Raw genomic sequence first — 16,566 nt, forward strand, 5'->3', positions numbered from 1 at the left:
GTATCCATCAGAAGTTGCTCTGGAGAAAAGCGTCTGATAAATAAATGTAAACATACCATGTCAATGGACACATTTATTTCAATTGTGGCTTTAGGGGTGTGATTTTTATGTTGGCATATATTTGTTAGCTGCTGTTTTTTAGAGCTCAGTCATACTTGTGTTCTCTGTATTTGCAGTGTGAAATCAGTTCAGCAGCAGGATGCAGGGAAGTACTGGTGTGAGGCAGAGTTCCGTGGCATTGCCATCTCCTCTGAACCGGCTTGGATCACAGTAGAAGGTAGAATAAACCCATTAACCATTTGTATGACACATAAAATACGGCCATAGATAACCTTGTTTAGAACACATGAAGGTGACCTCCTGTTGGGGACCTTTTTAAACATCATGTGTTTTTTTATGAATTTCGGAAACATGAATTTTCAAAAGCCTGTAAATGAAGAATTTATTCTTTGGATAGTTACAAGTATGTATGGTTTTTGACATACAGTATAATACAATGTGAAACGTTTTTCTCGTGCAGTATTAAAAGCAGATTTAACTTTGTAAGCTGAATGCTGCAGGTACCAGGGTGGAGTTTGTTTTTGTTCCCGCAGGTGTCCCCCATTTCGTGTTGGAGCCCCAGGATGTGGCCACTTTCCCTGGAGTGCCCTTTAACCTTAGCTGTGCTGCTGTGGGGCCCCCGGAGCCGGTTGAAGTGCTTTGGTGGCTTAGGGGGGTGCAGGAAGGAAAGCCCACATCCTCCCCTTCAGTCCTTTCTGTTCCAGGTAAAGTCTGGATCATTTAACTTTCCCTTTGGGCTTTCCTCCAACTACATGATCACTAGTTCTGGCAGAACATGTGTCCAGTATCAACAGGGGCTGCAGGTCATGTCATGTGGAAGGACCTTTCAAGCTGTTCCTATCCGAACCTGGCAGCATTGGCCAAATTCATGTTTGTTTTGATTCAACAACTTGCAAACAGCATTTTTGCCACCTGTCTGTGATACATGAGACTTTCTGTAATTGTTGGCTTTTTTGTTCAGGACTGTGCATGCCTCTTGTGGTAGTTGATATAACAAAGAGTGACAGAAAAGAAAGAATGATTTCTATCCTTTCAATGTAAAGTAAGTCTGCTCATAATTTACCTTAAAGTGTGTTCTTTTTAATGTTAAAATTTTCCACATCCTTGACCTTAGTATATAGTGCAACATTTGGCAGCAAATGAGAAAATCCTGTAAGAGGAGTGTTGGAGTTGGTGCCAAAAATAGCCTTGGGGCAAACACCAGAATGCTAGAAGCTGACAAACATATATATCTTTCCCCTTACAGCAGATTATGATTCATGCCTTGCACAGTAAGAGTTTATGGCTTTATAGCTTTTCGACTACTCCTTGAGATTTGCCCCCATATTCAAACAATGTTGAAGGTCAAAGGTTGTACCTAAGATTTTCAGGCAGTATTGTATAGGTAACTCTTTATATAGTTTTACCAGAGATACTCCTTTTAAGACTTTGGTGGTCGAATTGTGGAAAACTGGCCTGTGCAAGGAGGTCTGTTTTACCACAACATTCACCTGCAACTGAGCTTTTATAGGCAACTATGAACTACATAGTATATTGACGTAAAATTATAACCATAGTTTTCACTTAAGTAACTTATTAGTCCCTGCCTCACTGGTTTGCCTCAGGTTGTAATACTTTGATTTAGTTTAATTCTGACATTTTTCTTACCTTAGATTGAGGTGAACCATGGCATTTCATCCTTGTATAATTTTTATCCCTTAATCTTGGAAGCATTTTTGTTTTGTGTTTTTATTTTGTGGTTTGTCCTTTAAGACAAAGGTATCAGCCAGTCATACAAAACAAACACATCCAATTCTGGTCAACAAGAATTAACAAAACTATTTTAAATAGGAAGGATATGTTAACCTATTTTAATCATCAGTATACAACTAAGCACAGAAGTTTAAACTATATTTTTAAAAAAAATCTGACTATCGTTATTGTTGTGAAGTTGCGGCAGCCCACTGTGTGCAAGCTTCCCAGTTGTGAACCGGATTACAGAGGAAGAAGGGTACATTCCAAAAATGGCTTTCAGTGCCCCTGTAGAGTGAAAACCTGCACACACCACTCTATACCAAGGGTGAAAAGCAAATGGAGTGTGTGCGTGGAAAATGAGATTGTTTTTAATGACTCCAGCAGAAAAACTCATACTGGAATCGGAAAGGATGCATGCGTGACAGTTGCACGATTTGTTTCATAAATATGCAAGAGCCCCTCGTGTATTCGAGAAAAGGAGGAGCCTCATACAATAGTCTTAGCCTGAGTGCCTGCTGGAGGGGACCTTTGTCAACACGGTTTAATTGTGGCTCAAAGTCTGGCCTGAGGACTGGCTCTTGTGTCACAAGGAGCTGTCTCGAAGGTGATGTCATGCTGGAATAAAGTGTTCAAAAGCAAAAGGCAGTATGAAGGCATGTTTTGCGTTATAGTAACTAACAGGACTGCGAAAGAAAAAATATTCAACTGGGTGATATTTGTTTGTCATCTGTGTTTATGCTGCTCTCTTTGTTTGTCAGTCTTGTATTGCGCTCTAGTTTTTATTCTTTGTTGAAGTGCTGGATGAAAGAAACTGAAAAATGCAAACAGGTAGGCTGCAGCACAGAAGTACTGGCCCGTTCCGAGCTATTTTGAAACATTGCAACAAAAAAGCAGATTAGGAATAGAGACAAGTCCCACTGCAGCACAGTGTATTGTTTGTGTACACTTCCCCTACACAGCAAAGAAGCAGTCATGTTAGGTGCACATGCCACAGTGTAAGAACGGATCCAGGTGTACTGAGAAAACGCCTTTGCACTCATATGTGTTCTTTAATTCCTGTATGTTTAAAATGTTTTTCCTTTGGAAAAATATTTGGGTCCAAGCCATAGGCTTATGTCTTGAACTTTGGGAATTTTGAAATACGCATTTCACAAGACAACCTTTTGAAGTACTTCTGATTGATGCTATTTTGACTGCCTAAATTCTGTGTTTTCAACAAATCTGTGTAACACACATTACATCAAGTCAGTAGAGGCTTTGTATAAAACCTCTTTTCTAACAATGGTAGGGTTTACACTTTGCCATACATATACCCTAATGTAAAACTTGTAATCTCAGGGTTTCCCATTCAGTCCCCACCCTCTGATATTGCTGTAGCTACCGTGACACAAACCACTTAATGAATATCTTTTATTAGACATTCACTTACTCAGAGGTGATTTTGAGGTTCTTGTTCTCACAGATTGTGTATTTTCCAAGCACTTCTGTTGTTTCCAAGACATTGTATATTTGTCAAATTTCTGTTGTATATTGTGTAACTTTGCAGATATATGCCGTTACTCAGTGGGTCAGTATATTTAGTTATGCTGTTATGGTATTTAACGATTTCTCACAATACAAAATTGATTTAACTGAATCAAATATTCTTCTTTTGAACTATTTAATCAAATTTCCTGTAGATTCTTTCCTCCATCTTATACATTTAAGGAAATGATTCTGCATCTATCAATGTATCACTTTTTGTCCATAAGTAGTTTAATTCCTAGTCTCTAGAGGAGATTTGCACCCCAACACAAGGTACGCTGAGCAGCTCCACTAAAATAACTCTGTAAATGGGTCAAACACAGTTTATAACTTTGGGTAAAAGTGCACCAAGCCATAGAGTGCTTATGATTAGAGCTCAAACCAAGCATTACATGGCTGGACAACATTCCACTTATACAGGTGGTAACATTTTGCTGCTGTTGATGACACAACTAAATAATCCTTATTTGTCAACCTAGTTCACTTGTGTCAGCCTCATTGTACACTTTTCCAATCCCTTTCTAACACTGCTGATGTTTCTTCACTTGTTTCACTGCTGCCATTTTCTGCTCTGCAAGTCCAACCAGACCCCAGGATCCATAACCCACAGCAGTTTGTTTTCCGTCAGTTTGGCTCTTGGTATTTCTGCTTTCCAGTTTGTTTCATAGAAAATGTTTTCATGACATGAAGGATACATCATGAGCCCCAGCAGCATCAGAGGTACTAAGTTAGTTTATGACAAGGGCTCATGGTTCTCTGTAATGTTTCTCACAAGGTTTCCCTACCATCTACCATGTAGTTATGCAGTCATAAATAATACAGCTGCAAGAGTTTTGAAATTGAAAGTCTGTCGGTTCTAGGTTTTTGCTCTGATGTGAGGGAATGAGCTCCCGCTGACCCTCAGAACTACTGAATTCCTTTCAGCAGTCAAGAAGAGTCTCAAAATCCATCTCTTTCAGATTGATTTCAATGCTGATTTCCTATTTCCCTTATAAATGTGCAAGTTAGCAAAAATGTGGCATCAGACAGACCATCACCATGTCTCTTTCTAAAGTTCTTTGCTTGTTGGTGAAATGCACTTCTGTTTACCCTGTGCTGTACATCACTTTGCAGAGAAGTGTCTGCTGAATGAATAAATGTAATTGCACCTACCTCATGACAGGAATGTGAGACTAAGAGTTTAAAAGAAGAAAATACGGACCTTTAAAAGATATTCTTCAGTGTCCTCCTTGGTAGCTTTTGGGACACATAAAGGTGCTCTGTTGTAGCCTCCAGTACCAAAGTCTGATTTTATGTTTGCATAATCCTCTGAGAGCAGGTTGGGTGGGTGGAAAACTTTCTTCACTTTGAGTGTATTTACAGGGCCATTGTTTACACAGATTCGCACTCAAGCACATCATTGCCTATATATACAGTATTGTGCAAAAGTCTTAGTTCTTGGGGAAAAAAAGCTGTAAAGTGAGAATGCATCCAAAAATAATGCTCTTAATTAATGAACTTCCTACAAAGCTCAGTAACCATCCATTGTCAACAACCCCTTAGTGCGGGCTGGGACCTGCTCTCTGGTGGGGCTGAGGTTCAAGTCCTGTTTGGGGTGCCTTGTGATGGACTAGCATCCTGTCTGAGGTGTGTCCCCTCCCCCTCCAGGCTTGTGCCCCGTGTTGCTGGGTTAGGCTCTGGTTCGCTGCAACCCCTTGAGATAAGTGGTTTCAGGCTGTGTGTGTGTGTGTACTTTCTTTAACATACAAAAGTCTTACTGTAATACTGTAACTTTTGCAAAAAAAGGAATGCTAGGAAATTTAAAATATGCTCTTTCCCACTGACACTAATGCAAAAGACATTAAATAACCGTCTAAAATATTTTTGTGAAACATTTAAGTGCCTAAGAATTTTGCACAGTAGTGTGTGTATCTATATGAATTTGAATGAAATACACTCACCAGCCACTTTATTAGGTACACCTTGCTAGTACCGGGTTGGACCCCCTTTTGCCTTCAAAACTGCCTTAATTCTTCATGGCATAGATTCAACAAGGTGCTGGAAACATTCCTCATAGATTTTGATCCATATTGACATGATAGCATCATGCAGTTGCTGCATATTTGTCGGCTGCAAATCTGAAGATCTGGTGACTGTGGAGGCCATTTGAGTATAGTGAACTCATTGTCATGTTCAAGAAACCAGTTTGAGATGATTTGAGCTTTGTGACATGGCACGCTATCCTGCTGGAAGTAGCCACAGTGATGGGTACACTGTGGTCATAAAGGGATGGACATGATCAGCAACAATACTCAGGTAGGCTGTGGTGTTCAAACGATGCTCAACTGGTACTAAGGGGCCCAAAGTGTGCCAAGAAAATATCCCCCCCACACCATTACACCACCACCACCAGCCTGAACCAGTGATACAAGGCAGGATGGATCCATGCTTTCATGTTGTTTATGCTAAATTCTGACCCTACCATCTGAATGTTGCAGCAGAAATCAAGACTCATCAGACCAGGCAACGTTTTTCCAATCTTCTGTTGTCCAATTTTGTTGAGCCCGTCCGAATTGTAACCTCAGTTTCCTCTTCTTAGCCGACAGGAGTGGCATCTGGTGTGGTCTTCTGATGCTGTAGCCCATCTGCTTCAAGATTTGACATCTTGTGCATTCAGAGATGCTCTTCCGCATACCTCGGTTGTAATGAGTGGTTATTTGAGTTACTGTTGCCTTTCTAGTTGCTCAAACCAGTCTGGCCATTCTCCTCTGAACTCTGGCATCAACAAGGCATTTTTGCCCATAGAACTACCCCTCACTGGATATTTTCTCTTTTTCTGACCATTCTCTGTAAACCCTAGAAATAGTTGTGCATGAAAATCCCAGTAGCTCAGCAGTTTCTAAAATACTCAGACCAGTCCATCTGACACCAACAACCATGCCACATTCAAAGCCCCTTAAATCACCTTTCTTCCCCATTGTGATGCTCAGTTTGAACTTCAGCAGCATATCTACATGCCTAAATGCATTGAGATGCTGCTAGATATTTGTGTTAACGAGCAGTTGAACAGGTGTACCTAATAAAGTGGCCAGTGAATACATATCAGCTGATTGATTTTACAACTACATTTCAATTCAACATTTTGTCACTTTAAAAAAAAAATTGATGTTTAAAATAACTAAAGGGTCTTTAACTTCCCATATTTGAACAGTACATTTTGTATGGAATTTACTTCTCACAAGTAAATTTAAGTGGCTGTAGTACTGTGTAATGCCTGAATGGTGTGTTTTTGGTGTATTTATGACTGTTTTTTGGATAAACACAGTGTCGTATTGGTTTCACTGCAGCACCTCACACCTGCTGCTGGGCTCTGATTTCTGCAGCACACCAGCTAGATGTCTTCCTGAAACCTTCCTCTGTCGCATGTTTTCATGAACTGCCTGCTCTATTCACAGCAACAGTATCCATGTTTGCAGCAACAGTGCAGGAATCCATTAAGAAGCTTCATTCTGGCATGATGGACTTTTGGGTGTAATCTAAACTTACTTGTTTTGTGTACTTCCTGTAGGAATCACCAGCAGCATCAAGTTCTATTGTGAGGCGAAGAATGCCAGAGGTATTTCTGTGTCACGTACAGGCACCGTGCACATCAAAGGTGAGCCGCTTCCTCTAGCTAGAAGCAGTCTGGAGTATGTTCTGAGCTCACATGATATGCCCACATTGCTCTTTGCTTTTTTTCAGTGGGGCTACATGCAAAACTTGCTGCATGCTCCCTCGTCCCTTGGATTCTGCTGGTCCCTGAAGTACAGCAGAGGGCTCACTCGACAGCCACTAAAAAATATATGGCAACGTGTAGGGGGAGGGAGCAGGGTTCAGAGCAGCCTTTGTGTTGTTGTCAGACAGTGCCCTTCTCATTTTTTTTGTCATGTGCAGCCATGGTGCTGTGGTCAGCTGACATTAAAAGGTGGCTGAGTAAGACTTAGTAGGTCTTCCCAGGCAAGGAGCTGATTTCCCTCCTAATGAGGTGGCATCACTGACACTCCTGCTAACGGGCAGTCTGAGTTTTGTATCCTGAATAAATATGTTTTCAGCTGCTGGCAGTTTGTGTTGATGATGCTCAAGTTGTCCATAAGTGATCTTTAGCTCTAACATGAGTTTTTACAGAGCAATGAGTTCCAGTGGGTATACTTAGCTCTTAAGGAACTTTGATGTTGTGCAAAGTATGTGCATATGTTCATTATGCCCAGTTATCAGCTGTAGCTCACACGTCTCCACGCATGTCTTCACACAGTTCTTCCGGAGGCCCCAAAGATGATCCAGGTGGTACAGGTGCAAGAAAATAATGTGACTCTCGCCTGGACTCCTGGCTTCACAGGTTATTCCGATTTGCAGGACTGCACCATACAGGTAGCCCCCCCCCGGAAGTTGTATTCCTTTGTTCACCTCCCTCTCCTGTTTGTCCTTCCTTTTGCCTTGGTCCATCTTGGAGACGTGCAGCCACGGAATCATAATGGGTATTCTGTCTGAGTTAGGGCAACATTCTAAGAACAGATTCTTAAGAAATAAAGTGATGTAAATTACTGACAGCAACTTTTGGTAAAAATTAAATGGAATTGGTTGCACTGTCAAAAGTTTAATGGCTTAGAAGAAGTAACATCAACAGTATCCTGCACAGGTAACACTGTAATTAAATATAACTATATGTCTGTCTTTTCTCTACTTCTTATTTTTTAAATGCATCAATACGGAGATGTAATGTAATTGTTGTTTAGGACTGAATTCATTAAAAGAGTATAAACAGAAGGAAAAAAAGCACGCAGTACACATTTTAACCTCCAATTTTAACTCTGAACTACGTCTGTGCACCCTGAAAACATATTGAACTTATTTGCTTTAGTACTGCTCATTTGGTTGAGAGTACTAAAGTAAATAAGGTCAATATGTTGTTGTATGTGGTTGTCCTTTATCGTTCTTCTGGCCCTCTTGGCCACTTCCTGGATGACCTTGACATCTTGTTGAGCTCTCTGCCATGGGACAGCTCTCCACTGATTCTCCTGGGTGACTTCAGCCTGCATGTCGATGACATTCATGCAAGCGGCCTTCTGTTGCTCCTACAGTCCTTTGATCTCTCCGTGTCCCAATCCCCTGCTACTCACAAAGTGGGCAACTGTCTTGACCTTGTATTTTCCCGCAACTGTGGCTGTCCCGTTCTCTCTCTCACTCCGCTGCATGTCTTTGATCACTTCTTCATTTCCTTTCAACCCTCCCTTACCACTAACTCTTCGTCTCTTCCTGCACCCGTTGTCACCTTTCGCCACAACTTAAAATCTCTCTCACCTTCCTGCTTTGCCTCTGCTACTCTTGTGGCTCTCCCTTCTGCTCCACAATTTTCAGATTTATCTACCGATGATGCCACTAACACTTTCCTCTCTGCCCTATCTTCCACCCTTGACTCTCTGTCCTCTGCCTTCTAGACCAGCACGCCCCATTGCTACCCCATGGCTGTCTGATACGTTATGTGCTAACAGGACCAAACTGCGGGCTGCAGAGCGAAGATGGCGTAAATCCAAAACTCCATTGGACCTGGATGCTTACTAGTCATTCTTAGCTGCTTTTCAGTGTGCTGTCTCTTCAGCTAAAACCTCCTTCTTCCACAACAAAATACAGTCTGCATCCAAAAACCCACACAGACTCTTTACCACCTTCTCATCCCTTCTGTGTCCCCCACCACCTCCTCCTCCCACCTCTCTCACTGCTGAAGACTTTGCTTTGTTTTTCAGGGACAAAGTCAAAGCAATCACTGATAAATTCTCACCATCAACCTGCCCAGTTTGCACTGGGCCTCCCTGCAAAGCTATCCTCTCCAACTTCAAGCCTCTCTCTGAATCTGAAGTTGCTGACCTCTTGATATTGTGCAGAGCCACCACCTGCTTGCTTGATCCAATCCCATCATCACTCCTTCAGAATATTTCCCCGCAACTCTCCTCCTTCACCTCTTCTATCATCAACTCCTCACTCTCCTCTGGCTGTTTCCCAGCTGCTCTTATTTCACCTCTGTTAAAAAAAAAAATCCTCCCTGGACCCCAATCTGGTTGAAAATTACAGACCGGTCTCTCTCTTCTCCTTGCTGTCCAAAACCCTTGAGCGGGCAGCCTGTGATCAACTGTCCGATTTCCTCACCCGGAACCATCTCCTTGATGGTTATCAGTCTGGTTTCCAAGTTGGTCACTCCACTGAGAGCGCCCTTCTGGCGGTATCTGACGCTCTCCAAGCTGCTAGAGCTGCCTCCCTCTCCTCGGTCCTCATCCTCCTCGATCTGTCTACAGCATTCAACACTGTAAATCACCAGATTCTACTCTCCTCTCTTAACCAACTTGAGATCAAAGGTGTGGCACTAAGATGGTTTGAGTCCTACCCCTCTGACAGATCCTATCATGTGGTTTGGCGGAGCTCTCGTTCTTCTCCTCTGCCTTTCTCAACCGGTGTTTCGCAGGGCTCGGTATTGGTCCCTCTTCTTTTCTCCATCTACACCTCCTCCCTCGGTCCGGTCAAAGCCTCCCATGGATTCAAATACCACTGCTATGCTGATGATACCCAGCTCTTCCTCTCCTTTCCACCTGGTGCGTCAGACATCTCCGCACGCATTGCTGCCTGCCTGTCGCATATCTCTTCATGGATGTATGATTACCACCTCCAACTCAACCTCTCCAAAACAGAGATTCTTTACCTCCCAGCTGGCCTGTCTTCCTGTCATGACCTCTCAATCAAACTGGACAACTTACTCATTTCACCTAGCTCCTTTGCTAAGAGTCTGGGAGTTACGATTGATGCGAGCCTGTCATTCTCTCAACATATCGAAGCCACAACCCGGTCCTGCAGATACATCCTGCATAATATTCGTAGGATCCGTCCCTACCTCACAATTGACTCCGCTCAACTACTTGTCCAGGCCATAGTGACTTCCCGTCTGGACTACTGCAACTCTCTTCTGTGTGGCCTTCCTGCTAATGCCATCAAACCTCTGCAGCTTCTACAGAATGCTAGTGCACGAGTTGTGTTTGATTTGTCAAAGCGCTCCCATGTATCGCCTCTACTCATCTCTCTGCACTGGCTTCCTATAGCTGCCCGAATCAAATTCAAAACCCTGGTTACTGTGTACAAATGCATCAGTACAAATGCATCAATACAACTACTCCCGGTTATTTACAGGACTTGATCAACCAGTACACCCCAGCCCCTTCGCTCTTCTACTTGCGCTCGCACACGAAAAGCAAAGCTCGGAGGTTCTGGGTCTGTTGTGGTGGAATGACCTTCCCCTGTCACTCAGAACTGCGGAAACTCTGTCTATTTTCAAGAAGGGTCTGAAAACCCACCTTTTCCAGATTCACTTTGCCCAAAATCTCTCCAGCGCATCTGTGGTGTAACTGTTCACGCATCATAACTCCAGAAGCATCCCCAGACACAACCTTTATTCAGCCATTACTCTGGTATTGTACTGCTTCTTTGTGTATCCTGTAATACTGAATAAAAAAAAAAAAAAATTAAAAAAAAAATTGGTGTGGGTATCGGGATTTGTCTATCCTGTGTCTTATGCACCTACTTGAACGATGAACCTCGGTACAGCAAGTGGTAGGGAACAAACTAGGTTTGCTTGAGACTTTCATGTCTGCTGCTATGTCTGCTCCTCTCAGTGTAATGCATAAATTGTACTTTTGCTGAGATGTACGCTGCTTTGGAAAAAGTGTCTGCTGAATGAATAAATGTAAATGAGTAAGTAGTCTGCACGTGGGTTGCCATGTTTCTGTTCTCTATATATAGAGTTTTCTGTAATTCCACTCCTTGAAACATATTTCTATAAATCATTGAGTCACACAAAACAGTGCTTTTACCAAGTGCTCACACATTACCAAGGTTGACAGGGAAGCTACAAAAGACAACTCACCTGACATGGGCTAGCATTATATTAGTCTCTTTTCCATGTTAATTAACTTGACCAACAATTTAATTTCATTCATACACCCTATGCCCCTGCCTATGAGTGGAACATGGTCCTTATTTTCACGAATGCTGGCAGGTCTTGTTGATATCAGTTTGGGTCAGCAGGTTTCGTAGTGTTTAGAATTGCTGCCCTGCACTTGAAGGAATCAGCTTTGAATCCCTACTCTTTGAGCAAGGTACTTAACCTGAACTGCTTCAGTTGAAATGTGTGTGCATGTAAAGAAACGTACATGCGCTTGAACACACACATACACTTCTTTCTATAGGTCATAGCTCACACAGCAGCTTTCAACTTAACCTTTCTAAGCTAAGATTGCAATTTCAAAAACCTTTATCTTTGCATTCCTTTATAAAATACACTCAAGTATTTTACAGCTACATCTTCATAGAAATTAGATTAATTATTAGATGTGGCTGTAACTTGAACCAGAAACTCAGGGTAAAAGTTAGTTTAATTGAAAAGTAATTTATAAGACAAGTGAAGTTAATGGGACTAGGGTGATGACAAGGACTCCTCTACTTTGGAAAAGACCCAGTTAGATGAAGAATATATTGTATCAATGAAATGGGCTGGTGCAGTGGGTTGGACCACAGTCCTGCTTTCTGGTAGGTATGGGGTTCAAGTCCCGCTTGGGGTGCCTTGTGACGGACTGGCGTCCTGTCCTGGGTGTGTCCCCTCCGGCCCTACGCCCTGTGTTATCGGGTAGGCTCTGTGACCCCGTGTGGGACTAGCAGTTCTGAAAATGTGTGTGTGTGTGTGTGTGTGTGTGTGTGTGTGTGTGTGTGTGTGAGAAATGGGCTTTAAAGACCTGAAAATTTTTTCCTCTCTAACTTTTCCCAGATGTCTAAGAATTCTGGGAAGAGACTGGAGCTGCCAGAACACCGCGTGATGGTTCCACCCTTCCAGCAAGTCATTGGAGGGCTGAGGTGCTACTCAAACTACAGTGTACGAATCTGCTGCAGCAATGAAGTGGGGACTTCTCCTTTCTCCAGCTGGGTTGATTTCCAGACCCCAGAAGCAGGTTTGTTGTACATTATGGAGAAGTAAATTGCACTCTTTTCTGTGATACTGCAAGGAGTTCTAAGTGATCTACTTATGAACTCAACTTAGATCCACTGCTTATAACCCTGAATGTCATCTGATTTAAATTGTTCTGCTTGAGAATGAAGCAGCATGGTGGTGCTCTGGGTAGGATGGTACCTCATCATTCCTCGGCACAGGTTTTAGTCTTGTTCAGTCTCTTTGGAGCTTGAATGTTCCCCTTTCTTTTTGCATTGGTATTTTTGTGGGTACTTAATGTTGAATTGTAGGGGTGGCTTGTTTGTACAGAGGGTATGGCCTGATAATAGAGTACACATACTCATACTAATCCTCCATAATAAAGATACCTGCCAAGTTCTGACTTTCCTCTAGAAACTCACCATTTTGATCTTTTTCTGCTGCTACACTGATTTTAAAGAACCAGTTTTCAAGATCATGTTATTTCTTCTTCAAACGGCATGAAGAATCATTTAACCCACTTATAGAACAGTCAAATGAAGGGCTTGTGTCATGTATGAAAAGGGATTTTTGGTTGTATGAACTTTGGAAGTTTTGAGGAGGTCTAGGTCAGTGAATCGGTATGTGTGAATCAGTAAATGCTCAGGGGTGTTCAAATCTGCCTGTTTCTTTTTCAGTTCTCACTTCTACCTCCTGCTCCTAGAAAACCTCTGTGTGAAGTGTCAGCATGCTGGAATGGCATATGGAAATTGCCAGGTTTAAATTGTATCCAAAACATGAAACTTTCCCTTGTGTTGGGTTTTCAAATGCCTTCTTTGTGTCAGTGGCATTCTCAGTTCTGGTTCCAGACAGACATTCTTTCTATGTCTTCCAGTTCTGGAACATGTTTTCCATCTTCTCTCACTCATTTACTCACAAGGTAATTTTCAGGGCATTATGGAATGTTAAAATTTGAAAGTGTGGATTTTACCACACACACACACGTTCTGAACCACTTGTCCCATACAGGGTCGCGGGGAGCCAGAGCCTAACCTGGCAACACAGGGCATAAGGCCGGAGGGGGAGGGGACACACCCAGGACGGGACGCCAGTCTGTCGCAAGGTACCCCAAGCGGGACTCGAACCCCAGACCCACTGGAGAGCAGGACCCGGTCCAACCCACTGCGCCACTGCACACCCCCTACTAACATAGAATAATGAAATATTATTATATATTTTTATACTGCACTGGGGTGCGGTGGCGCAGTGGGTTGGACCACAGTCCTGCTCTCCAGTGGGTCTGGGGTTCGAGTCCCGCTTGGGGTACCTTGCGACAGACTGGCGTCCCGTCCTGGGTGTGTCCCCTCCCCCTCCGGCCTTCCGCCCTGTGTTGCCGGGTAGGCTCCGGTTCCCCGCGACCCTGTATGGGACAAGCGGTTCCGAAAATGTGTGTGTGTGTGTATACTGCGCTGTTTTCACTTTCATTTCTAAATATCTTGTCTTCCACATTTTTTTAGCACCACCATCACTTTTTCACTTGCTAGCTATTTTAAATAAAAAGTAACCTGAACCTGAAAAGTAACCTGAATTTTTTTGAACAAAATGCAGTCAATGGTAGACGCACAAACACTGAGTGAGATCCAAACAACAGGAAATATGGTGCCCTAAAGCAGGGCATCCCACCAGTGTATGTAACACATTGAGTAGTCATCTTTAGATGTTACAGCCAAACATCTGGACTGAAAAATAATTTAATAAGGTTTATAGGACGGCCAACATAACTCTGGGTGGTAGCAAATTACAAATGTAACTTGTGTAAGAGTTCTAGTAGTTAGAGTTGCTGCCTTTGGACCCAAAGGTTGCAAGTTCACATCCAACTATAGTACCCTTGAGCAAGGTACTTACCCTAAATTGTTCCAGTAAAATTACCCAGCTGTGTAAATGGGTAAATAATTGTAAGTAGTTCAACACTTTAAGTAGCTTTAGAGAAAAGAGTCAGCTAAACAAGGAAATGTACCTTCATAGAATATTTCTGGGGACATCATAGCTCTCTTTTAGATCTATGGCCAATCCTGGTCCTTTGGTACATTTATTCAGAGAATGGGGTTAGGGTTAACTCAAAAATTTCCTTCTGTCACCTTCTGTATTCTTACACCACAACCCAAATTCTGTTTTGATTAACTTTTGGAACACGGGTTGATGACCCTTACATATTTGGCAAAGGAATATAGCTTATTGTTATGGTGTACATCACACGGGTCTGGGGTTGAGTCCTGCTTGGGGTGTCTTGCGGAAGACTGGTGTCCCGATCAGGGTGTGTCCCTCCCCCCTTCAGCCTTGTACCCTCTGTTGCTGGGTTAGTCACCGCAGCCCCACCCAGGACAAGCGGTTATAGACATTGTGTGTGTGGTGTACACCACAAGCTTGCTCCACAAATATGTGGTTGAACCAAATGTAAACCTTTATTTGTATGATGTACGTATACACACACACACACACACACACACACACACACTTTCTGAACCGCTTGTCCCATACGGGGGTTGCGGGGAACCGGAGCCTCCCCAGCAACACAGGGCGTAAGGCCGGAGGGGGAGGGGACACACCCAGAACGGGATGCCAGTCCATCGCAAGGCACTCCAAGCGGGACTCAAACCCCAGACCCACTGGAGAGCAGGACCCGGTCCAACCCACTGCGCCACCACACCCCCCCATGATGATGTATGATTTGTATAATTGTATGATCTATGGAAGATCTAGTCATTCTTTTGGAACTTCTTATATTGGGATACATGATCATTTTGCCATTGTATTCTGTTTTGTATGCCTCTTCATTTATTTATGTATATGCTGTTTAATCTCTATTGCTGTGACCCAGTTCTGTGCTGTTGTTAAAATGAAGGGAACCTAAAAGTGTGAAGCTTCAAGATAAGTGGGAGAGAGGGCTCTCTACCTCTGTCAAGGCTTTATGCTCCAGACTGTTGGGGTGGAAGGAGCTAGGGGAAGTGGGGGAGGGCAAACTGTTTCGAGTTTTGGGGTTGGGGCTGTCACTGTCTTTGAAAGAGAAAGAGAGGAAGTGTCATGGGGGGACTGTGATGTTGACCTTGTTAGCATGTTTGTATGCTGGGAACTGTGGCCCAGTGCCAGTGGATTCCATCCTCTGTAGTACAACGACTCATTGTGTGTGCCCTCAATCCGTCTCAATGCACACACGCTCTGTTGCCATCGTATTGCCCTCTATTGGTTAGGAAAGTTACAGCAACTTTGCATACTGACTTTTTTTTCCATTTTTCTTCCCTTGTTTGGTTATGAAGTGTAATTACTCTTATTTTCAATGCAACTGGACTTTGAAAGATTTTTTTTTTTTTAAAGCAAAGCTCATAGGTTAATGCATGCACAACACTGTGTCTACAACCACTTGTCCTGAGCGGGGTTGCGGCAAGCCGGACCCTAACTCGGTAACACAGGGCGCAAGGCTAAAGGAGGAGGGGACACACCCCGGACAGAATGCCAGTCCGCCACAATTTACATAAAATTAGAATTGAAATACTGATAAGTTAATTTAATAATTGAAAGAGGGAACACAAACTGAGAGGTTTACCTCTGTATTCTAAGACTTGAAATGATCTATTGAGGAAGCTGTTTCTCAAATGGAGAAAATGTCAGGATTCATTAAAAATGTGTTCTTTGGGGGTGGAGATCATTAAGACCTCTGAAATTAGTTGTCCTATCTTGTTTACAGTGCCCTCAGCTGCCCCTCGTAATCTTACCTTTGACCTGTCAGAGCAACAGCTCTCACTGAACTGGGCTGCACTAGAAGAGAGTGAGTTGCATGGCCGACTACAAGCCTACAAAGTGCAGTGGAATCTGGGAGGAGAGAATCAGGTATGTGGCCTTTTTTAAAACTTAACCTCCAGGGAAGCATTAAGTAACATGCATCACTTCTTCACACAACGAGGCTAATTCGTCTATCAAATCACCCCATTTGGTGAATTCCAGTGGATTCCAGTGGTGAAGGGGTCCAATTACTGTTCTTTCTTATGGAAAAAAATTTGTTCTGGAGCCCTGGCCCAGTGCCAGTGGATTCCATCCTTGTCGATTCCATCCACTTCTTTGTGGCACAGCGGCATAGTGAGTAGCGCTGCTGTCCCACAGCACCTGGGGGGTGCAAGAGGATGTGGGTTTGATCCCTGCTCAGTCTGTGTGGAGTTTGCATGTTCTTCCTGTGTCTGCATGGGTTTTCTCCCGCAGTCCAAAGACATGCTGTTCAGGTTCATCCATGGTGTGTGACA

At 43.1% G+C, this 16,566-nt stretch overlaps 1 protein-coding gene across 1 annotated transcript in view; it reads left to right on the top strand.

Annotated features, from left to right (window-relative positions):
- Positions 1-16,566, top strand: part of tyro3 (TYRO3 protein tyrosine kinase) — a 34,394-nt gene that overhangs the window by 6,414 nt on the left and 11,414 nt on the right. The window contains exons 3-8 of the mRNA XM_018764090.2: positions 177-277; positions 594-764; positions 6,866-6,952; positions 7,589-7,704; positions 12,137-12,317; positions 16,017-16,159. Coding sequence (XP_018619606.2) covers positions 177-277; positions 594-764; positions 6,866-6,952; positions 7,589-7,704; positions 12,137-12,317; positions 16,017-16,159 — 799 coding nt within the window. The remainder of the gene's footprint in view (positions 1-176; positions 278-593; positions 765-6,865; positions 6,953-7,588; positions 7,705-12,136; positions 12,318-16,016; positions 16,160-16,566) is intronic.

The sequence above is a fragment of the Scleropages formosus genome, chromosome 15, assembly GCF_900964775.1.
Source record: "Scleropages formosus chromosome 15, fSclFor1.1, whole genome shotgun sequence".
In the NCBI taxonomy this organism is placed as follows: Eukaryota; Metazoa; Chordata; class Actinopteri; order Osteoglossiformes; family Osteoglossidae; genus Scleropages; species Scleropages formosus.